The following is a 24,332-nucleotide window of genomic DNA, read 5'->3' as shown; positions in this document are numbered from 1 at the left end:
GGTCTTCTGTAGTCCCCCGGTCGGGGCATATATGGGAAGGCAGTCAATGAACAACTAAAATGCCACACAAGGAATTGATTGATGATTCCCATCTCCCTTCCTGTCTGTCCCTCTCTCTGTCTCTGTCACAAAAAAAAAAAAAAAAAAAAGAGGGAAATGATTCATTTTTTTCTTGGTAACATATGACACTCATTTTTTCCCCATATATTACTTTGATCATGGAAACCACTACTTTTTCTTAACCTGGTAAATGAGAATTCACTAACTAGTAAAATTAAATTGTCACCTCGGGAAGTCTGACCAGGTTAAATGCCATCAAACCCTCCTTTCTCTGACAATCCATTTATGATGGTAAATAATGCAAGTGCATTGCCATTTATCTAGATCCAGATTGCATTTGTGATTTAAATGATAAAAATAATTCCTTCGTCTTTTATTTACAGAAGTAAAGAATATATCTTATTTTTATTTTATTTATTCATTTTAGAAAGGAGAGAGAGACAGAGGAGAAAGAGACAGAGAGAGAAGGGGGGAGGAGCAGGAAGCATCAATTCCCATATGTGCCTTGACCAGGCAAGCCCAGGGTTTTGAACCGGCGACCTCAGCATTTCCAGGTCGACGCTTTATCCACTGTGCCACCACAGGTTAGGTGTAAAGAATATATCTTATTTTTGTTTCTTCTCAGACTTCACATAAAATTGACACTCAATAAATATTTGCTAAATAAATGCATAAGCCCTAATCCTGTTATGCACATCTTATACAATCTTCCCCAACTACCCCAGTTCCTATGGGTTTCCTACCTGTCCTTCTTTTTCAGTACTTGGTGCCTGAGGGAAAAATTTGTTTTCTTTGGTTTTAGAATGGTTGGGAAAGAAAGAGGGGTAGACCTATCAACTTGTTCCTCTGTATTCCTTTTCACTCAGATTTTGCACCACATCATTTCATTGTTTGCTGTCTTAACACTGACTTCTCATACCTGGTTCTGTATGTTGCTTCTGCCTAACAATAGTATAGTCTCTGTGTCTCCTGTTTTATTTCCCCCATTTACAAGCAGTGATTAAAGAAAAGTCTCTGATCTCTAAGGTCAAGAAAAGAATTGAATTTTCAATCTCTAAATTTATAAACTGAAAATGTTCCAGTTCCAAGGTACTAAGGACTCCCCCAAAGAAAGTATCTAACATAAGAACACAATGCCCAATCATCTTTCCTCAAAGCAAATTAATAAATTCTAGTCTTGTAATTTCTTTGATATACTTTGTTGCTAACACCAAACAAATGAACAAAAAAGCTTTCATTAGCCCTTGCTAATATCAAATGTGACATGTGTTGAACCTGAAGCATTTACACAGGTTACAAAACCAATGCTTGTGCCACAGCCAGAGAAGACAGGCATAAAGCACTCTTTGTGAGCTGTTCCACTTTGTAAGGTCTATCTGGCATCTGAACAAGCTGCACTTCACAAAGCATCAGGCTTTGCATGAAAATCGAGATTCCCACATTGGGAGTCAGTGGACAGATCTCCCACTCATCAGCATGCTGCAGGGAGCTGAAGGTTCAGGAGAGTGTCAGAAAGACAAACCTGCCCTTAAATGGAACTCAGAGAAACAAACTAAACTTCTCTTGGCACCAGCTAAATGTATTTTTAAAAAAGCAAAATTAGCCTGACCTGTGGTGGCGCAGTGGATAAAGCTTCAACCTGGAACGCTGAGGTTGCTGGTTCAAAACCCTGGGCTTGCCTGGTCAAGGCACATATGGGAGTTGATGCTTTCTGCTTCTCTCTCTCTCTCTCTCTCTCTCTCTCTCCTCTCTAAAATGAATAAATAAATAAAGTTTAAAAAAATTAAAAAAAAAAAAAAAGCAAAATTAGCCCTGGCCGGGTAGCTCAGTTGGTTAGAACATTGTCCCAACATGCCAAAGTTGTGGGTTCCATCCCCAGTCAGAGCACATACAGGAATCAACTGATGAATGTATAAATAAGTGGAACAGCAAATCAATATTTCTCTCCCCCTTTCTCCTCTCTCTAAAATCAATTTTAAAATATTTTTAAAAGCAGAATTATCTGTTTATTGGGCTGGAAGGAAAATTCTCTAATCTGTCCATAAGCAATGAAGTGATACTTTGCTATAATTAAAATCAAAGGTATTGGACCTAAAGATATTGCCTGTTAACTTTTTTTTTTTTTTTACAGAGACAGAGAGAGTCAGAGAGAGGGATAGACAGACAGGAAGGGAGAGAGATGAGAAGCATCAATTCTTTGTTGTGGCTTAGTTGTTCATTGATTGCTTTCTCATATGTGCCTTCCGAGCAACCCCTTGCTCGAGCCAGCGACCTTGGATCCATGCTGGTGAGCTTTTGTTCAAACCAGATGAGCCCGTGCTCAAACTGGCAGCCTCAGGGTCTCGAACCTGGGTCCTTCCACATCCCAGTCCAATGCTCTATCCACTGCGCCACCGCCTGGTCAGGCGCCTGTTAACTTTTACACAAAGTAAAACTTCACTATATCTGCATCTACATTCAAATTGCCATGTTCTTTAAAGTAGTTGGTGTCCTCTTGTCTCTCCCCTGCTCTCTCTGACCCTGTGCGGTTGGTCAAGAGTGTGCTTTCATTTTCAGCGTCCTCGGGCTGCAGGAGGAGCCCAGGAACGCAGGTTGGCTGGCCACTCTCTGCCAGCCAGGTGGTCCCGTGGGAAAAGATGCCCTGAGTAAACAGTCAGAAACAGGATGTGTAGTCCTCTTAAATCAAGGCCTATGTCCTCTTTCATTAGGGTTCTGCTGACTATCATCCTGGGAATATAGGGAGGGATTAAAAAAATGACGAACGTGGGGAAACTCTAAGCCAGCCAGATCGAGATTTGGTTTGGCATCACTTTCAGGCCTCATACATTCATTTATTATTCGATTCATTTACTCAGCAGTTATGCACAGAAAGCCCACCAGGGCCGAGGACTGATAGGTACTAGGGATAAGGTTCTGAACAAAATAGACAGTGTTTATCTGACTGGCATTTTAGTCTAGTAGGGAGACACCCAGTAAAAACTACATGTAACTGTTATGGACTGAATTGTTACACACACACACACACACACCCAAAAAATTTATATGTGGAGCTCTAACCTCCAATATGACTATTCTTGGAATTAGGGCCTTCAATGAGGTAACTAAGGTTAAATGAAGTCATAAGGGTCCAATAGGACTGGTGTCTTTATAAGAAGAAGAGACACCAAAGGTATCTATCTCTATCTTTCTCTCTCCCTCCTTCAGTCTGTGAAACACAGAGAAGAGGCCGTGTAAGGACAGATGGACAATGTGGCCTTCTACAAGCCAGGAACACAGGCCTCACAGGAAACCAACCCTGATGGCATCTTGCTTGATCTTGGACTTCCAGACGCTTGAATCGTGAGAAAATAAATTTATGTTATTTGAGCTATCTAGTCTGTGGCATTTTGTTATAGCAGCCGGAGCAGACTAAGACAGTAGCACGATGCTGGTTAATGACAAGGACCAGGAGGAAAACAAAGCGCTGCAGAGGGGTAGACAGCGACGGGGTGGAGAGCTACGTGAAGGGCCACTGGGGGCGACTGTTCTAGGCTGAAGTTTTTCTGTGGAAATTAATTATCTGACGTGGGAACAAGATTGAGGCATGTGCGAAATAACCAGAAAGCCTGTGTCACCCAGGCACATTAGGCAGGGAACTCATGAAAGGAAATGGGGACAGACAGGGTCATCAGGGGCCACAACACACAGGGAGCTCTCATCTCCTAAGACAACATTGCCTCCTTCTGGAACAAGCTCCCTCCCGGGGGACCTGCCTGAGGCTCCTCAGGTGTCACTCTTTTCAGAAATGGGTCCATGGCACTTGATTAGTTTATGATTTTCATCACAGATGTGCTAGTAAACAGATACCGCATCATAAACACTCCTCTCGATTAATACAAACCTTTCTGTGTTGAGGTCCGTGTTGTGTTTTCAAACCTTTCAGGGAGCTCAAAACCCTGTACTATGTATTTTCTTGGGGGTTCTCCTTTTTCTTCTGAAGTTTCTTTTTCTCTTGCCTCTTCTTCAGCTATGAATTCCAGTTCCAACTACTCCTCATCAGTTACTTCCTCAAGATCTCCTCGGAGAGCCCCTCAATGTCATCCTCATCCACACTCAGCTTAAAGTGGTTTACCTTGTCTGCCATCTCAAGCACAGCCTTGAGTTTGGCAAATTCTCCAAAGTCATGGACAAAACTCTCTCTCTCTCTCTTTTTTTATTTCTAAAACCTTTTACTTATTGATTTGAGAGAACGAAAGGAAGAGAGAGAAACACTGATTTGTTCTTCCATTTATTTATGCATCCACTAGTTGATTCTCGTATGTGCCCTGACCAGGGATCGAACCCACAACTTTGCATTATGAGGATAATGCTTTAACCAAATGAGTACATGGCAGAGCATGGATAAAACTCTTGAGTGTCTTCTTCTACATGCCATTCATACACTCCTTGGTGATACTGCCCCAAACCCAAGCAAGGTTCTTTTTTTTTTTTTTTACAGAGACAGAGAGAGAGTCAGAGAGAGGGATAGATAGGGACAGACAGACAGGAACGAAGAGAGATGAGAAGCATCAATCATCACTTTTTTGTTGTGACACCTTAGTTGTTCATTGATTGCTTTCTCATATGTGCCTTGACCGTGGGCCTTCAGCAGACCGAGTAACCCCTTGCTCAAGCCAGTGACCTTGGGTCCAAGCTGGTAAGCTTTGCTCAAACCAGATGAGCCCACACTAAAGCTGGTGACCTCGGGGTCTCGAACCTGGGTCCTCCGCATCCCAGTCTGATACTCTATCCACTGCACCACCGCCTGGTCAGGCTCCAAGCAAGGTTCTTTGATGCAAATGTTGTAATCCTTCTAGAATGGCATCAGTGTCCTCCTCAGTTGCAGCAATAGCCTGGGCAAAGGTCCCCTTTAGGTAGTGGGCCTTAAAGGCTGCTATAACTTTTTGATCTATTGGTTGGATCAAGTAGGTGTTGTTTGGAGGGAGAAACACCGCTTAATATTGGAATGAAGCAACACCAATAAAAGGAGGAAGTCTGGGAGCATTATCAACAATAAGCAGAATCTTATACTATATGTTACTCTCAAAACAGTAATTCTGCATTTCACTGGCATAGCAATTCAGAGGACATCTTGGAAGGAGAGGTGGGTTGTCATTATTTCTTATTGCTCCTGTCGTACACTTGCAATGTGTGCTTATTGATGTGTGTGAAGGCCCTGGGGCTCTCACTGTGCCAGATCACAAAGGGTTTCAATTTGTAGCCCACAATACCGGCCTCAGGCAAGACTGTTATTCTATTCTTAAAAGTCTTGAAACTTGACATCGACTTTGCCTCCTTATGGATAAAGTCCTTTCAAGTATCTGTTTCCAGAATAAGGAGGTTTCATCCATAATGAATATTTGCTCTAGCAAGTAATTTTCCTCCACAATCAGCTTATCTAGAGTTTCTAAAACTTTTTCAGCTGCCTTCACATCAACACCTGCAGGTTCACCATTCACTTTCACATTATAGAATGAATAACAATTCTTGATTTAAGTCACCCAGAACTAGTGGTAACTTCAACACTGCAATTGCGGTCAGCCTTTTTCTTTCTTCTTTCTTTTTTTAACTGATTTTACAAGGAGAGGAAGGGAGAGGGGGAGAGGAAGAGAGAGAGACGGGAACATCAAACTTTCTGCATGTGCCCCGATAGGGGATCAAACTGGCAACCTCTGCATTCAGAATGATGCTCTAAGTTCCAGCCGTCCCCAAACTACGGCCCCCTGAGGCCATTTATCCACCCCCACCACACTTCCGGAAGGAGCACCTCTTTCACTGGTGGTCAGTGAGAGGAGCACTGTATGTGGCGGCCCTCCAACGGTCTGAGGGACAGTGAACTGGCCCCCTGTGTAAAAAGTTTGGGGACCCCTGCAACTGAGCTATCCAGCCAGGGCCAGCCTTTTCTTTCAAGACGGCAAACTGTTGCTTTGGCTGTGATCATCATGGTACTGAAAGGGATACACCTCTGTGTCTGGTCTTCAATCCAGGTCATTAGAAATTTCCTCTCTGATAAAGACCCTTAATGAATATTTGTTAGTCTTGTTGCCTTCAATGAAGCAGATCCTTTAAATGCTTCTGTCACTTTGTTCTTGTTCTTCAAGTTTGCAGCAATGGTGGCATGGGTCATGCCTGACTAGCAGCTGGTTTTCCATTCTCAGAGTCCTTAATCACTTTTGATTTTGTTCCCAGGTCAATCAGTCCATGTGGGCTCTTACTGGCAATACTGGCATTGGATTCTGTACACTTAGGGGCCGCAATGAACAAAATAACATGAACTTAAATCAAGCACAAGAGAAAATGATGCGGTCAAAAGACACAGCAAACATGAGATGCACAGGACTGCCGTCAGCATAGTACAGTGTACTACTGTTGGGCAGCAGACCTTTTTCATAAGTAAAAAGGGTACCTTCTACAATAACAATAAAAAGTACAGTAAATACATAATCATTTATCAAGTACCACATACTTTACATAATTGTGTGTGCTATGTTTTTATATGAATGGCAGCGTAGGTTTGTTTACTCACAAACACGTGAGTAGTGCATTGTACTCTGACAGTATAATGGCTACCTACATCACTAGGAATTTTTCAGTTCCATTACAATTTTATAGGCCTACTGTTGTATATGTGGTCCATCTTTGACCAAAACGTTATGTGACGCATGACTGTGCAACAGAGAAACAAAGACATAGACAGAAATTAAAGCCAAGGTAAGAAAAGAACAGAGAAAATGGGACAGAAACAATATTTGTAAAGATAATTATCCAGAACTGATGAAAGACACTGGGACATAGATTCAAGGAGTCCGACAAATCTCAACATAATAAAAAGATATATGTCATTAAAACTGCAGAACACCAAAGATAAGAAAGATAATAAAAGGAGCCAGGTTAGAAAAGAGGAGGCATATTTTTGTTTAAATCAGAGAAGCTGCATTATTTCAAGTGGGAGAATGTGCTGGTGCTGGTGCTGGTGCTTAGAAGAATGGCTAGAGGTGTGGATACAAATGTTGAGTACAAAAAAAAAAAAAAAAAAAAAGGCAGCCCATTGTGGACAGAGGAGATTGGAACTCAGGATCTGTTTGGAACCTCATTTCAGTTTACCTTTTTGGTGTAACTACAGTTACACTCAAGTTTTCAGGTTCTCAAGAAGCTGGGGTTTTAAACTCAAATTCGGTTCCACCAACTAAATGCACAGTGCCAAACCTTCTATGCAGCAGGGTCTGGCTGTTCAGCCGCGGCTTCGGAGGCGTCAAAGGCATTAGTTGAGGAGATCGCTGCAGCGGCAGCAAGTTCCTGATCTCTGGATAACTACTTGAACAGGTTGTCCTAGAAGTCCAGAGTCCCGGGCAGCCTCCTGACTTCCGAGGTAGCAGAAGGGAAGCCTCTCCTAGCCGGTCAGGCTGTTGTGTTTATTGGGGAGTCTTTCCTGGAAACCCGTCACAGGGCCCTGAACTTCTCCTCATGAAGTAGACATCAAATTTCCAATAGTGAATCCTTTTCTGCTTAAATTGATATTTTCTGATTCTTAAAACCAAGCTCTGATTGATAAAAGGGACATTCTAAAACTCTGTAATTTTTTCCCCCTCAATTTCAATCTTGTTTTAAAGACGTTTTTGAAATGTTTAATCTGACAGGTGAGAAATTTATTCTAATAAATAATTAACCTTTGGAGTTATTCTTAGTTACAACATTTACACATGCTACAAAGTGTGGTCAAACAAATTATTTCATCCACGAAGGAAAATAACTGTCTCTCAGCTTTAACACATCATTATCTATTGAACAACAATGATCACTGTTATTCTCTGATATTTTTTAAATGATTGGACAGAAAAGTCATAGTATTGCAATCTGATAGCCAGAAATGTCAGAATTTTTAATATTTTTATTTTCCAAACATTATTTTAAAAGAACATTAAAAGCATCAGAAATACAAATCTGGCCTAATTGTTAACATCAAAACAATTACAAAATGCTTGAAATACACACATAGTTTGCATCACAGTAAAGCATCAAGAGAACTAATGAAAACACCCTGATAATTAGTCACATTCAACTGAATTCTCATTACTTTTAGTTCTCATTTTAGCCCTTATGAAGAGAGAAGTTATATATGTCTGTTTATATCTATATTAAATATAGATACCGATATGGAAGAGGACTAAGAATCTAGCCCACTCTGTATTTAATGCAAATTAAGTCAGTTATTGATGAGCATAAAGAGACTAAATGCCTCATATGCACATGCTCAGTTTTCCTTATACTATAATTTGTACTACCCAAAGGTCACACAGAAAATCTATCATTTTTTTTTGAAGCCTGTCATCTTTAATTGTACTAGAAGTTACATTTTTAAAAATCTTCTATTGAATCACATTTTGGCCAAAAAGGAGATACATATCTTCAAAAGTCTGAAATATCTTCTTAATTAACATCATTAATTATAAAGCTGTTTGGCTTATTGGAATAAATACCAGGTTCTGATTTTAGACAAAAGTCTAATTCCTAAATTGTCACAATTCTTCAAATTATCCTGGGAGAGGATATTAGACAGCTTAATTCTCTGTTAAAAAAGACATAATATATTAACCTATCTCATGAGAGTATCAATAAATGAACAGTGTTATATTAAAAATATAAAAGCACAATTGAAACAGGTCATAGTAACTTTCAAAAATAGCATTCAATTATAAAAGAAAATGAGGGAATATTTTCTCTTCTATTATAAAATTGAATAGTAAAAGTAAAGAAAGAAATGGAGAAACGGGAAGAGTCCTAAAAGGTGAATAAAAAAAAAGAAATGAATCCCATACCTCATATTTCAGTCTCAGAAACAGAAATGACTGGCGGACACTGAAAGGAAAGAGTTGTTAGAAGATGCTGAGCAGAGTTCTAGCTTAGAGGCTACTGTGTCTTCCCCATGCCTCTCATGATCTCTGTACTTGGGAACAAACCTGGGAGAGCATGTTATAAATTGAGCATCTTTCATCCACAGGAACAAGTGCCTTTCAATCAGCAATAATTGTTCTTAAATATAATATATAAAGATAGATTTTGTATCTTGATGCTCATCTTGTGTCTAGAAGTTATACTTCCAAAACTATTGTATAACAAATTCAAATGCTAACTTGAATTATATAATAAAACTAGATAATGAAGCCCCTGGCCGGTTGGCTCAGCGGTAGAAGGTCAGCCTGGCATGTGGATGTCCCATGTTCGTTTCCCAGTCAGGGCATATAGGAGAAGCACCTATCTGCTTCTCCACCCCTTCCCCTCTCCTCTTTCTCTCTCTCTCTTCCCCTCCTGCAGCCATGGCTCAATTGGAGCAAGCTGGCCCTGGGCACTAAGGATAGCTCCATGGTCTCCGCCTCAGGTGCTAAGAAGAGCTCAGTTGCTGAGCAATGAAGCAATTCCCCAGATAGACAGAGCATGGGCCCCTAATGGCTTTCCAGGTGGATCCCAGTTGGGGCGTATGTGGGAGTCTACCGCTCTGCCTCCCCTCCTCTCACTGAATTAAAAAAAAAGAAAAAGAAACTACATAATGAAAATATTTTTACATAAAAATATGAGTTTACAGTTGTAATGCTAGGAATCACAGAGTATAGAATAAAATTAGTTTTAGGTATATAAATACTTAACCTATTTTTCCTTACTGCCTATCTCCAGTTTAAGATTAATGGGAGAGAAATAACATAATTAGTTTACAAATAGACCTTAAGAATTTTTCTATCACAATAACATATAAAGACAATATTTCTAAATAGTACATGGATACTCCTTGTCAGATTGTTAACATTCTCACACAGAAGGAAAGCATAAATCAAACATTCCTATTCTCATCCTTATACCTCCTCCTTAAGCAATAACAAAGACTGTCTACCACATGACAGTCTAGATTGCTTCCCATATAACAACACCCTGACTGAGATGAACACACTTAGCACTGACTCTCCCAGAACAGCATGCCTCTGCCATAGATGCAGTCCTCTTCACTGAGACTCTTGGGTAAACCCATTCTGAAATAGAATAATTCACTTTTACCAAGGAAAAACATCATTCTCTTTAAAAGAACTATAGAGCTATTCAATTGATACAAAATAATGTCTATAAAAAGAAATGGTAATAATCATAATACTTGGTCTGACCTGTGGTGGCGCAGTGGATAAAGCGTTGACCTGGAAATGCTGAGGTCGCCGGTTCAAAACCCTGGGTTTGCCTGGTCAAGGCACATATGGGAGTTGATGCTTCTAGCTCCTCCCCCCTTCTTTCTCTCTCTCTCTCTCTCTCCCTCTCTCTAAAAATGAATAAATAAAATAAAAAAAATTAAAAATAAATAAATAAAATAAATCATAATACTATTCTCCTGGTTGACTGTCTCATGTAAGTACCTAATACTTGTGTGTTTTTTGGTAAAAATAGTTATAGATAATATAGTTCTGATGTCCTGCTTTAACAATATATTATTTATTCAAATAACTCTGCTACCAAAAAAAGCATATCCTTCCCCATTCCAACACTTCAAAGAATCAAAATTTATAATTCAATTAATAAAAAAAAAACACCTCAGTAAAGATCACATCTTCACATTCTTTAAAATATCCAGTTCAGACACTTCAAGGACCCACAACCCTGAGTCAAACGATCACCATCAGTTCATTCTCTCCTTTCATATAGTAGTAGCATGATCATTCTGGGGCATCTATTTAAAAGTTTAGTACAAAAGACTGGAACACAGGTCAGGGTAAAACTCTAAATAATAAACTGTTACAGTAAATCTTAAAATGTCAAGAAACCACAAAGCAAACCAATAGATGCTAATACTTCAGACAAAAGAAAATGATAACTGCCAACTCTATAGTTGAATCTTTTAAGTTTTGATCTACTACTGTTCTCACAAAAGTGAGAAAAAACACACAATTAGTATCAGAAACAAAAACAGTTTACACAAGATTCTCCAGCCTCCGTGACTCAAACAGAGGGGATTGGAATCTGCTTGGCTGAAGTGCTGTCATAGTCTTGCATTAGGTCATTAGTGGTGTGATAATGCATGGCAATGTATGAATTGGCAAATCCGAAAGAGTTTACTGGCTGTAAGTTACACAGGATATTCTCTTCCTGGGATGGGCTGCTATTGTAGATGCTGTAGTACGGTTCAATCCGAGTGTTGATGGGCGTCGAGCTGCTCTGACCATAGTGCTGATGTCCAGCGGAGATCTTGGGACTGACCACACTTTCCTTTGAATGACTTGGGCCACAAGCCTGGTCCACAAATTTCTTCTGGGGTTTTGGAGACAACATGTAGGCAGAATTTGTTTCATGATGGGAGGATTTGTTTCTGTTGACTTCGAGGTTCCCTTTGCCCATGACTCGAAGTCGAGTCTTCTGTTTGCAGCAGAAAAAACCCAGGCCTACGTACTGGAGGCACCAGAGCACTTTCCTTCTCAGCCCTGCACTGTTCCGAGAGTATATGAAAGGGTTTAATCCCGACTTGAAAAATATAAGGGTGAATCCAAACAGTTCAAATTGGTAAAGGATGAAGCTCCCGCTTTGGGACAGAACCACCTGCACCAAGGAAATCCCCAGCGGAAGACAGCATACCAGGACCGACAGCACGATGACCACACAGGTGACCACTGCTTTGGAATCCTTCGCCGTGGAGAGATTGATAGCCGATACCAGCTGGAGCCGGCTGGCTGCAGGGGTTGGCAGCTGGTTGGGACTCTTGGTGTACCCATGGGACTGAACGTGCTGCAGTTTGTTATAATTCTGGTTCCTGTACAGAGCTGGCATGGTGCACTGGATGGGATCTCCAGCTCCCTTCATAGGCTCCCCCATGAAAGGCTGTGGTCTGGAAGCATCAACTGTGATCACAGGGGGGCATTTTCGGACTTGAGCATTTTTCCGCAGGGTCTGAGCAATCATGATGTAAGAGACAGAGACCACAGCAACACAGAAGGTGAAGTCGAACACATAGAGAGACAGAATGGCTTTCCCTTCTCCGGCAATTAGACTGGACATGGGAAGGCAGAGGTGGGATGTGCTGGTTTTCAGGGCGGCCAAGGTGGCCAGGGTGAAGCTGGTGGTCCAGAGGAGCAGAGTGAGGAGCAAGGTGCAGGGAAAAGAGGCCGCGTGGTTAGGCTGCTTCCCGAGCACCATGCGGAGCCGGTGCAGAGCAATCACCGCCACTGTCTTCAGGGACATGATGATGAAGCCAGCACTGGTGAGATGGAAGGTGAAGCAGAATGCATCTGGCACACTACTGACTGAGCTGAAGAACAACACAAAGGTGAACATGGGGGCTGTCACTCCACAAATGAACAGGTCACAGAAGGACAGGTTCAAGATCATGAAATCAAAGTTGGTTCTGAATTTCCGGAAGGCTGGATCAAAGAAGGACAAGAAGACAATGAAGTTCCCATAAGAGCCCAGGCAGAAGATGACTGCGAGTAGAAAAGTACAGGTTGCCAAAGTGGCCGTGTGGATGACATCCTGCAGGTCCTCCTGGACAGTGGTGCTGTTGCCTCCGGGGGAGTGAGGCACATGGGGCCAGGTGGTGTTGGGAGCATCCTGGAGGTGGTCTGTTGAGTTCATCTTCAGAGAGAAGGGCGTCCGCCTTCTGTGGGAAGGGAGTCAGGGCCTCCACTCACAGACGAGCGACATGGGACAAAAGAGACCCAAGGCAGAAAATTCTGCACACAAAAATGCATACCCTGAAACAGAAAGGAGTTAATGTAGCAAGTGGGGTGATCTCATGGTCTTTGACATAAAGCACCGAAATTTGTCAGCTCTGACCCAGTGCACAGAAAGCCCAACACAGAAAAGACACAAACACCTCCAAATACATTTATCCAGCTAATTTGAGGTTTTATGACGAAGTGGTTTTCAAACTACTTTTAAGCGTTAACTTCGAAAGTGGGTTAAAAAAGTAGACCCCGCCCTGGCCGGTTGGCTCAGCGGTAGAGCGTTGGCCTAGCGTGCGGAGGACCCGGGTTCGATTCCCGGCCAGGGCACACAGGAGAAGCGCCCATTTGCTTCTCCACCCCTCCGCCGCACTTTCCTCTCTGTCTCTCTCTTCCCCTCCCGCAGCTGAGGCTCCATTGGAGCAAAGATGGCCCGGGCGCTGGGGATGGCTCCTTGGCCTCTGCCCCAGGCGCTAGAGTGGCTCTGGTCGCAACATGGCGACGCCCAGGATGGGCAGAGCATCGCCCCCTGGTGGGCAGAGCATCGCCTCATGGTGGGCGTGCCGGGTGGATCCCGGTCAGGCGCATGCGGGAGTCTGTCTGACTGTCTCTCCCTGTTTCCAGCTTCAGAAAAATGAAAAAAAAATAAAAAAAATAAAAAAAATAAAAAAAAGTAGACCCCTGGGCTTCACCCATTGAGGTTCTAATTGAATGCTACTTTTATTTATTAAAAAAATTTTTTTTTTATGGAAGAAAATTTATTTACAAAGTTACAGAGGCAGAAGAAGGGCCCTTCAAGCTTAGGAGAAAGGCCAACCCAGGGCAGCTGGGTGAGGAGAGGGGGAGGAGAAGGCACGGGGATGCTCCCAGGAGGGAGAGCACAGCCAGATGTTACTTTTAGAAAGACTCTGGTGCCAGACACTGGACACACAAGACCATAACCTCTCTGCCAAAGAGATCGCAATCTAGCTGGAGATCAACCTAACTATGTAATTACAGCCTAATGTGTAAGTCAGATGAGAGCAGAGTGCTATGGAAGTAGGAGAACCTGATCCAACCCAGGATGGAGGATGAGAGAGCTGAAGGGAGTCCCGGTGGGGGGGAGCTAGCTGGGTGAAAGGTGAGGGGCAGGGAGCCGGGGACAGACTGTGTGTGGGGGGTAGGTCTTTGCAGCAGGATGGGGGCAAAAACAGCATGTGCTTAAAACACAAGCAGAAGGTATTGCTGAAGTATACTGTGGCCTTTTATGTAACTGCCACAAATTACTAACAAATCCTGTTTCTTTCCCTAGGAAGAATCCTTTATTTGACATCATTACAATTTCTTCTCCCTGCTTGTAATTTCTTTGAAAACCTCCATACCCTCCTTTGGAAAAAACTGTGTAGAACTAAATTTGAGGGGGAAATGAAAGCAATGAAGGGAGCCTGACCAGGTGGTGGCACAGTGGATGGAGCACCAGACTGGGATGCGGAAGGACCCAGGTTCGAGACCCCGAGGTCGCCAGCTTGAGCGCGGGCTCATCTGGCTTGAACAAAAAGCTCGCCAGCTTGTGTTCAGAGTCGCTGGATCGAGCAACAGGTCACTTACTCGGTCTGCTGTAGCCCCCCAGTTAAGGCACATATGAGAGAGCAGTCAATGAACAACTAAGGTCTCACAACGAGAAACTGATGATTGATGCTTCTCATCTCTCTCCGTTCCTGTCTGTCTGTCCCTATCTATCCCTCTCTGACTCTCTCTCTGTTCCTGTAAAAATAAATTAATTTAAAAAAATTTTTTAAAAAAGAAAGTAATGAAGGGTATCGGAATTATATTTGAAATTTACAAGGTGCAAAGCACCACTTTGTAATCTTTAAACTGCTATATAAATGTCAGTTACCGTTATTCCAATACGAATATCTTCATGGTGACGCAAGAGGCACGCACCCACTCATGCATTCATTCACTCATTTTACATCTATCACGTGCATACCACACTCCAGCTTTACGCTAGGTGCTGTGGGTACAAAGTGGAGTAAAACAGTCTCTAAGAGAACTTGTTCCCCTCCCCCTGCTCCCTTCCACGGCCTTCGGGCTCTCCAGCCTGAGATCTCCTCGGCAGCTCGGGGTCCTGGGAGTGGGGAGTCCTGGGGCAAGCTCCCCCCACCGCCACCGTCTCTCCAGGACGCGGAGCTGGGAAGAGCGCAGAAAAGGAACTGACTGCAGATGGCACCGGGACGAGTTGCCTTCTTTGTGTCGCACTCGGGGCTCTTAGGTTTTCCCCAAGATTCTCCAGTTCACTGAGGACAGATATCTAAGAAATGTTAAGTTCACTCTCACCTTTGGTTAAAAAGAAAAAAAGAAAACTGCTCTTTTATCCTCTCCGCGTTCCTGCTTTCACCAAATAAAGCATCCGACGAGCTAGGACTGAAGCCGGGGCGCCCGAGATGCGCAGGGAGAGGTTCCCCGCGGGCCTCTGCACCTGCACCCGCACCTGCACCTGCACCCGCACCGCAATTCCGGGATCTGTCAGTCTCATCCTGAACTCCAGGATCCGAAATACCCACGGATAGGTCAGCCCTCCGCGGCCCTTTCCCGCTGGCCCTCTGCCTTTACCAAACGAAATAAAAGTCTGCTTTCAAATTAAAAAAAAACAAACAGAAAAACTTGTTTTTCTTTTTGCTCCTTTATTTTCTTAATCTGTTCTCCCCTATTTTTGCAATGAGATTTAAAGTGCACTCACACAAATCTGTTATCCCAAATCCCCGAGTGGCTTGGTGCTCATTCTGCTCCCAGAGATGCTTCCCAGTAGCACAGCTTAAGTTGTTCTTTGGAGACTGATGCAATGCTCTTGACAACCGAAAGGTATTTGCTTTAATTCAGCATTTTAGTAATAACCAATAGCCCTGGGAAGGTCCAGAGGCAAGGTTCAGAATATTTAACCACCAGCTCAAGCCAAGTGCCTGAGGCCTCCAGCTGTACCAGAGGTTAACCCTTTAAGTGCTGGATTATGGGGGTACAGAGGAAGGGGATATAGGCCAGTTAAAGATTACTGGGGGCTCTAAGAAACAATTACAGACCACCCAAGCCTCTCATCATCCAATATCAGGTCTGACTGTGCCACTGAGTAGCAGACAAATTTCAATCCTGGGGAGATTTCTATAACTAACTAGTGCCCTTCATGAAGAAAGTAGATAACCTCTTCTACATTCTCAGTGGTGAGTTGGTGCAGATCCAAACAGTACAATGAATTTCTCTACTTTTCTTGTACTTTTCTCATAAAAGTTCAGTGAGAGAGAAGAATATAAATCCTGACCTTTTGTTTCTCAAAGATTAGAACTTAAAAAAAAATGGATAGCTTATTGTTTTCACTTAAAATTGTATTGTTTCTGAACACCTTTGATATCTATGTAGTGAAAAAGACAGCCTTTTACTGTTTTTGAAATTGTTCACTGGAGGATTGGGGTTAACTAATGAAAAGAGACATAGAAGTGAAAACCCAGTTTGAGAAGGCAGGAAGAGCAGAGAGGTGATACTGATGTTTATAGCAAACTCAACTTCCCTCTCCACCCCGCACCCCACTCTGAGGGTTTGCTCTTTGGAAGTAGGGAAATTAACAGCGGTGAAGAGAGAGGCAGGAAATTGGTTGAGGAAAATTAGAAGAATGAAGAATCTGGAATTAAGATGCTAAGAGAAGCCTGACCTGTGGTGGCGCAGTGGGATAAAGCATAGATTTGGAACACTGAGGTTGACGGTTTGAAACCCCAGGTTTACCTGGTCAAGGCACATATGGGAGTTCATGCTTCCTGCTCCTCCCCCTTCTCTCTCTCTCTCTCCCTCATTCCCTCTCTCTCCTCTCTGAAAATTGAATAAAGTCTTTAAAACAAACAAACAAACAAACAAACAAAAAAAGATGCTAAGAGAAATATTGACTAAATGGGTAATACTGAAGAAGTAGGGTGATGGAGGTTATGAAGACTCCAGGCTAGGAGATATTTGGAAATGGAGTTGTCAAAGGGCAAATGAGATGAGAAGGAAAAGTATCTGGAGCAGCCCTAGCCAGATAGCTCGGTTGGTTAGTGTCGGCCAGAAACACAGAGGTTTCTGGTTTAATCTCTGGTCAGGGCACATGTAGGAACAGACTGATGTCTGTCTCCTCTCTCTCTCTCTCTCTCTCTCTCTCTCTCTCTCTTCCTCTCTGGCTAAAATCAATAAAGATAAATTAAAATAATAATAATAATAATAATAATAATAAAGATTTGGGGCCCTGGCTGGTTGGCTCAGTGGTAGATCATCAGCCTGGCATGTGGATGTCCCAAGTTCAATTCCCAGTCAGGACATACAGAAGTGCCCATCTGCTTCTCTACCCCTCCCCCTCTCCCTTCTCTCTCTCTCTCTCTCTCTTTCTCCTCCTCCTTCAGCCATGGCTCCATTGGAGTGAGTTGGCCCCAGGTGCTGAGGATGGCTCCATGGCCCCTACCTTAGGCGCTAAGAAGAGTTTGGTTGTCCAGCAACGAGGCATCGCCCCAGAGGGGCAGAGCATGGTCCCCTAGTGGGTTTGCTGGGTGGATCCCAGTTGGGGTGCATGCAGGAGTCTGTCTCTATGCCTCCCTTCATTGTTGAATTGAAAAAAAAAGATTTGGAAGCCGATGAGGGGCAAATTTTACTTTCTGAACAGTTATAATTTTTTTCAAAAAATTACATTCTTTCAATAGATGAAAAAATAATGGATAATTCCAGGCCAGGAATATAATTATGTTATAATTATAATATTAGCATGTTAACTTCACTGAGTGCTTATGATATGCCACCCACTGTTCTCACTGCTCCATGCTATTAACTTACTGAATCCTCACAACAATGCTGAGATAGTTGATATAACTTATCACCACTTTACAGATGAGGAAACTAAGTCAGAGAGAGAACACCTAACTTAAAGTGATAGAGCATGAATCTGAACCAAAGCAGGAACTCTCTAAAGCCCACACCCTTCACCACCATGCTAAACAGAACAGCAAAGAGATCAAGGGAAGAATCCCTAGATCAGAAAATTATTACAGCAGCTATAATCCTTTTTTCTTTTTGAGAGAGAGAGAGAGGAAGGGAAAGAGATGAGGAGCGTAAATTCATAGTTGCATCACTTTAGTTGGTACTGATTGCTTTTCATATGTGCCTTGGCCTAGGGGCTCAAGCCAGTGACTTTGGGCTTCAAACTAAAAGACATTTGGGCTCAAGCTAGTGACTATGGGATCATGTTGATGATCCCATGCTCAAATCTGTGACCTCACGCTCAAGCTGGTGAGCCTGTGGCTCAAGCTAGTGACCTTAGGGTTTCAAACATGGGACCTCAGGCCAATGACACTTTATTAACTGTGCCAACACTGGTCAGACACAGCAGCTGTATTTTATTGGGTGGTTATTATATGCCAGGAACTTACACTAGATCCTTCACATAAGTTATTAAACTTTATTTCATTCTCAATATAGTCCTATCAAAGAGGTACTGCAATATCTTTCCAACTTAAAGTTCTTGGAACCCAAAATTTGAACACACACAAGTTTACACATACTTTTGTGTACCTTTTATTGTTAAGGTTGATAATTATGGTCTGGTATAAAGTAATTATAAATTACTCCTTTTGGGATAATTTGAAAAAAAGGAATCAAGCTGGGAAGAGAAACCAGGAGGAAAAGCTGAAGACAGAACAGAAGTAAAGGCTTTGGCAGAGAAATTTTAGAAGAAATGAAGGAAATGAAGGGAAAGTAAATCCAGGTCTTAAGTACTAACTTTGGGACTATAAAAAAGAGGAAACAGATCACAAATTGGAACGGAGTTATGAAGGCAGAACTATAAAACTCAGTGATTTGAGGAGGAGATAGTTATTTGCTATACTTACATATTAAATAGGCCCTAGCCGGTTGGCTCAGTGGTAGAGCATTGGCATGGTATGTGGAAGTCCTGGGTTCGATATCCAGCCAGGGCACACAGGAGAAGCACCTATCTGCTTCTCCACCCTTCCCCCTCTCCTTTCTCTCTTTCTCTTTCTTCTCCTCCTGCAGCCAAGACTCCACTGGAGTAAAGCTGGCCCGGGTGCTGAGGATGGCTCTGTGGCCTCTGCCTCAGGCACTAGAATGACTCTAGATGCAATGGAGCAATGGCCCAGATGGGCAGAACATCACCCCCTAGTAAGCTTCCCAGGTGGATCTCGGTCGGGTGCATGAGGAAGTCTGTCTCTCTGCTTCCGTTTCTCATTTCAGGGGGGGGGGGAATAAAAATAAAAAATATATATAAAATAAAAGTTGTCAGTGTTCTTTTTCTTTTTTATTTTATTTATTGATTTTTGAGAGAGAATAGAGAAAGCAGAGAAAGAAAGGGGGAGGAGGAGCAGGAGACATCAACTGGTAATAGTTGCTTCTCCTATGTGCCTTGATATGGCAAGCCTGGGGTTTTGAACCAGTGACCTCAGCATTTCAGGTCCATGCTTTATTCACTGCGCCATCACATGTCAGGAATGCCAACGTTCTTTTTTTTTTTCTTAAGTGAGAGGCGAGGAGGCAGGGAGGCAGAGAAACAGACTCCAGCATGTGCACCAACCCAGATCCACTGGCAAGCCCCATACAAGGTGATGCTCTGCAATCTGGGGCCACTGCTCATTGCTCAGCCACTGAGCCATTTCAGCACCTGAGGTGAGGCCATGGAGCCATCCTCAGTGCTCAGAGCAAAACTGCTCAAACCACTGGAGCCATGGCTGCGGGAGGAGAGAGAGAGAAGGAAGAGAGGTGGAGAAGCAGATAGTCGCTTCTCTGTGTGCCCTGATCAAGAATCAAAACCAGGACTTCCACATGACATTCTACCACTGAGCCAACACGCCAGGGCTGCCAATGTTCTTTTTCAATGCACAATGTAAGTATACAAGCTACTCTTTATTTATTGCTGGGGCCATAAATAAGTCCTGAAGGATGAAGTGATTAAAGTCATAAAACCAGAAAAAATTTAAGTTGAAACACCTGTCTTAAGCAGACATATGAGCTACAATAACATGGAATGAACTCATATCATATGTATCTTGTTGTGACTGAGGAGGGATCCTAAAGTAACTGGTAAGCAAGGAACAGTAAATGAAGAGTCTCTGACACTTAGTGTGCTGTCGTAATATTTTAGTACATATTAAAACATTTTATATGAGCTTTCCCAAGTCACCTCATGACCTACTCTTCCCAACTCAATCCCCTCCCTCAAAATGCCTTATGTTTCTTGGGGACAGCCATCTTCAGAGTCTTACCTCCACAGAGAGCAAACTTTTGTATTATTATCACTCCCACTGTATTTTCATTGATCTGGAAAACCTCAGGAAAGTTAGATGACTTGCCCAAGATCACTAAGATTCAAGCCAGATTTATCTGATTTCAGAACCCACAGCTCTTTGTCCCCAGTTGAACAACCTCTTGCAGCCGGGAGCCACAAATGGGGTCGGGGAGGGTCAGGGGTTGAGGGGGACAGGGAGGCTGTGGAGCACCCCCATTCGGGATATGGAATGGGGTCGGGGGAGGAGGGGTCGACCCCTGCCAGGGGCTGGGGATGGGCAGGAGCTCCCGGGGTGGGGAAGTTTATGGTGAGGAGGGCCTAGGCCGGGCCAGGAAGCGTGTAAGAGTCGGGGGTAGCGTTCATGGGTGAGGAGGGCTCAGCCAGGCCTTAGGCAGTGGGGGAGGGGTCCCACGGCCCGCAGAACCTAAGAGCAACCAGGCAGGGGCTAGATGGCTGCCCGCGGGCTGCGCCAGGAGCGCAGGTGCACGGCGGCCGGGCCTGGACCCACGCAGCGCGCTCTTCGCTGACCCTCCTGCGGCCCCGAGCCCGACCCTCCCTGTCCACGCGGAGTCGCCTCCTCCAGGGGCCCGAGACCTCTCACCTGCCCGGTGGCCGCAGCGCTGCCCATCCTCCTCCATCTCGCAGCCCTGACCCCAGCTCCGCGCGCCGCCGGGGATGATGCAGGGCTGGAGGTATCGTCGCCATTGCCATCGCCGCCGCCTCCGCGCGTCCCGGGAGCCGCGGCGAGCCGGGGGCGCAGAGGCGCAGTCACGGAGCCGCGGAGGGCGCCGTCCCCCCGCCGGACGCCGCCGCCTGGCGCCCCGCCTGCCCCAACCCTCTCCGCCCCTGGCCTCCTGGCGCTCCGGGGTCGGCCGCTGCCGGTCCTGCGCGCTGTTCGCGAGGCCGCGCTCCCTGCTGTCGGCGACGGCTGACAGGAAGAGGGGCAGGACGACTGGGTAGAAAGGAGGGCACCGACGGCACACAGCGGCCCACGGGGTCGGGGCCCCAGAGGGAATGCAGCCGGGATGGGGGCCTCCTTGGGCTCCTCGTCGTCCGCCGCCGCCCGCGCTCCCTACGCTTCCAGGCTCGCCACGCTCCTCTCCGGGCTGCGGCTGATACGTTTGCTCCTAAATTGGCAACGTCGTCCAGTTTCGTACTTGGAGACAGAATTCGTAAATCAAGTCATTATAACAATTTAATCATACCAACTTTATAAAAAGAATTACATTTTCCTCCTCTCAGCTCTCTGAAAGTATTAATGAAATTACTAAAGGAACTCAGCAAGGGTAAATACTAGGAAACAAATGCAAAGTAAAAAAACACCCATGCAAATAACCAAGCCAAGAAATCATGGCCATGAATGTTCAATTTTATAAATCACTGAAAATGGTGGCAGGTATACAGCTAGGCACAATAAACAAGACTATTCTCTCCTTCTAGAGGCCCTATATCCAAAATAATGAACTTATAAAATGGAGTTAGTTTTAGTCTGAGCCATCATGTAACATTCCTAAGTATGTTGGCTATTCTGGGTAATTGGGATCTTACTACTTTTCTAACCTCAGGAGGCTAGTATTTAGAAATGGTGAGAATGTTACTGAAATGCCCTTTCCTTCATCCCAGTACCAGAAACCCAGAAAATTAATTCACAAGTGAAATACTTGAAATGCTGCTGTTTTGGCTAAACTGGCACCAACTACCAAAGGATTTATGCATACCACTTACCTTTCTCAGTCTGTGGACCTTCATTCCACTTGACTATGCTTCCAAAAGTTGGCTTAGAAATGAACTTATTTTTAAAAATAAAAATTTCCCATCAATTCCCACGTACTATATTGCACTCCCAACATCTGCAATGCAAGGGGGTTTAATCTATGTTTCCAGTAATGACCTTGGGCCCTGAAAATAAGATGGTTAGTATTGAGAGTGGCAACTCCAAACTTGTATCCCTCACCATATGAATTAGCTACTGCAAACTATCAGGCACCCGCCATGCCAGGAGCTTAATAGATTTGGGCTGGAATGCAGTAACACCTGTGGGAGAAATAATCTCACGGAGGGGTGGAGGGAGGGAGGAGGACAATTTCCAGGCTATAAAGGATTCTAGATACCTAGAAGAGAAAATCACCTACCAAAGTTCCAGAACTACTTAGTACCATCAGCAAGACTAGAGCTGCCATAATTATGTCTACAAAATGTACCAGCCAAGTGTGCCAAATGGAAAACAACACAAAACAAAAAAACCCACTGGTTTAGTAGTCAGAAAATGGAAAATCTGCAAAAAACAAACAAAATAATCCAAGCAGGGCTGTCTATATTTAGCATGTTAAAATATGGATTATCGATTTGCAAGAAAATCAGTGTTCTAACAGTCATTAGCAATGCAAGTTGGTCCATGTGCACTTTGAGGAAAACATCAGAGCCACTTAATGTTGAGATTCTTGATCTAAAAAGCTCACTCCTTGGAATTTATCCTAAGGAAACACTTGGAGAAAGTTTTAAGCATCAAGATATGAAAATGTTCACTGCAGAATAATTTGTAGTAGGGAATACTGAAAATAGCCTTCATGTTTGACAATGGGGGAATACTCACAATTATATTAACAAGAGAAATGGTCAGTCCATAAAAACTATAAAGACCACGTAGAAAAAAACTTATTTTTTTCCCAGTAAAATAAATTTCCTTTTTTTTCTCCTGACCATACTAATTACCAAAATTGGTCTGCAACCTAGGGCTTGGCAACGCCCTTTCAAATATTTGAAAACAGCTTTCTCAACCTATAATTTTGGGGGCACCAAAACTTACTCATTCACATTAAGTGAATAGGTGGATAAACTTTCCTTCGAAATCTTGATATACACTGTGCCAAGTTGTTTAAAAGATCTATTCAGAAACTGAAGATTATTAGCTCTTACCTCAAAGAGGCTTTCCTCTCACCACTCACACCCTCCCCATTCTAGAAACTTACCTTACCATTGTTCCTACTCCGTCATCCGTTCTTTTTAATGCAACATACACTTTAAGAATTGTCTGAGGCGACCTGTGGTGGTGCAGTGGATAAAGCGTTGACCTGGAAATGAGGTCGCCGGTTCGAAACCCTGGACTTGCCTGGTCAAGGCACATATGGGAGTTGATGCTTCCAGCTCCTCCCCCCTTCTCCTAAAATGAATAAAAAAATAAATTTATCCCGGAGGGGCAGAGCATCGCCCCCGGTGGGCGTGCCGGGTGGAACCCGGTCGGGCGCATGCAGGAGTCTGTCTGCTGTCTCTCCCCGTTTCCAGCTTCAGAAAAAATAAATAAAAAAAATAAAAAAAATTAAGAAAAAAAAAAAAAAGAATTGTCTGAGGCGCCAGATCAGGCGGTAGTGCATTGGATAGAGCATCAGACTGGGATGTGAAGGACCCAGGTTCGAGACCCCGAGGTCACCAGCTTGAGCGTGGGCTCATCTGGCTTGAGCAAGAAAAGCTCACCAGCTTGGACCCAAGGCCCCTGGCTCAAGCAAGGGGTTACTCAGTCTGCTGAAGGCTCACCGTCAAGGCACATATAAGAAAGCAATCAATGAACAACTAAGGTTCACAATGAAAAACTGATGATTGATGCTTCTCATCTCTCTCTGTTCCTGTCTGTCCCTGTCTATCCCTCTCTCTCTGTCCTTGTTAAAAAAAAAAAAAATCTATCTATCTGAGGCAATAATTATCCACCCACCCCTTTCTCTCCCTCCTCCTTCATTCTTGAGGCCACTGGTAGAAAATTAAGAGAATTAAATAATTCACAGCAAGGTAATAAGCAACTTTTAAACCTGGTATCTGAATTACACAGGGCACATGTTAGAAATTCAGATTTATATCGGTTTTAGTATGTAACTGGCCTTAGTCTCCACCAGTGGATCTCAATCCTGGTTGCACAAATGAAGCATTATAGAGCTTTAAAGAGATGCTGATGGTGAGTCCCAACAAGAGAAATCCTGATCGAAGAACACACTGCATCCAGCATCTTATATTTTTAATTTACTATTATCTTTTTTTTGAGTTGCACTTTAAGAATGTTGCTCAGGTATAATTTCATACAGCTTAGAAAAAGCTGAAGTGATAAATATAAAGCCTCACTACTCAAAGTGTCGTCTCAGGACAAGGCATCAATACTATGAACTGGGAGCATGAATTAAAATCCATATTTAACAAAATCCCCATGTGATTCTTAGACATATCAATCAGCTAGATCACTGCTGTCCAAAAAGCTTTCTGAAGAAAACACTGGTCTGTGATATTCAATTGGGTAAACCACTAGC

General features: G+C 43.5%; 2 protein-coding genes across 2 annotated transcripts in view; one reads left to right on the top strand and one right to left on the bottom strand.

Annotated features, from left to right (window-relative positions):
* ERLEC1 (endoplasmic reticulum lectin 1) overlaps window positions 1-6,432 on the top strand; it is a 37,392-nt gene extending 30,960 nt beyond the window's left edge. The window contains exon 10 of the mRNA XM_066372722.1: window positions 6,268-6,432. Coding sequence (XP_066228819.1) covers window positions 6,268-6,432 — 165 coding nt within the window. The remainder of the gene's footprint in view (window positions 1-6,267) is intronic.
* Window positions 6,433-9,816: 3,384 nt separating this feature from the next.
* Window positions 9,817-20,732, bottom strand: GPR75 (G protein-coupled receptor 75). Its single transcript, XM_066378277.1, has 2 exons — window positions 20,645-20,732; window positions 9,817-12,791 (listed from the first exon to the last, which is right to left on the bottom strand). The coding sequence occupies exon 2, from the start codon at window positions 12,670-12,672 to the stop codon at window positions 11,050-11,052; it is 1,623 nt and encodes a 540-aa protein (XP_066234374.1). The 5' UTR covers window positions 12,673-12,791; window positions 20,645-20,732; the 3' UTR covers window positions 9,817-11,049.
* Window positions 20,733-24,332: the final 3,600 nt, after the last annotated feature.

The sequence above is a fragment of the Saccopteryx leptura genome, chromosome 3, assembly GCF_036850995.1.
Source record: "Saccopteryx leptura isolate mSacLep1 chromosome 3, mSacLep1_pri_phased_curated, whole genome shotgun sequence".
NCBI lineage: Eukaryota > Metazoa > Chordata > Mammalia > Chiroptera > Emballonuridae > Saccopteryx > Saccopteryx leptura.
The sequence above is the reverse complement of the archived record's forward strand: the minus strand, read 5'-3'. Positions and strand labels throughout refer to the sequence as shown.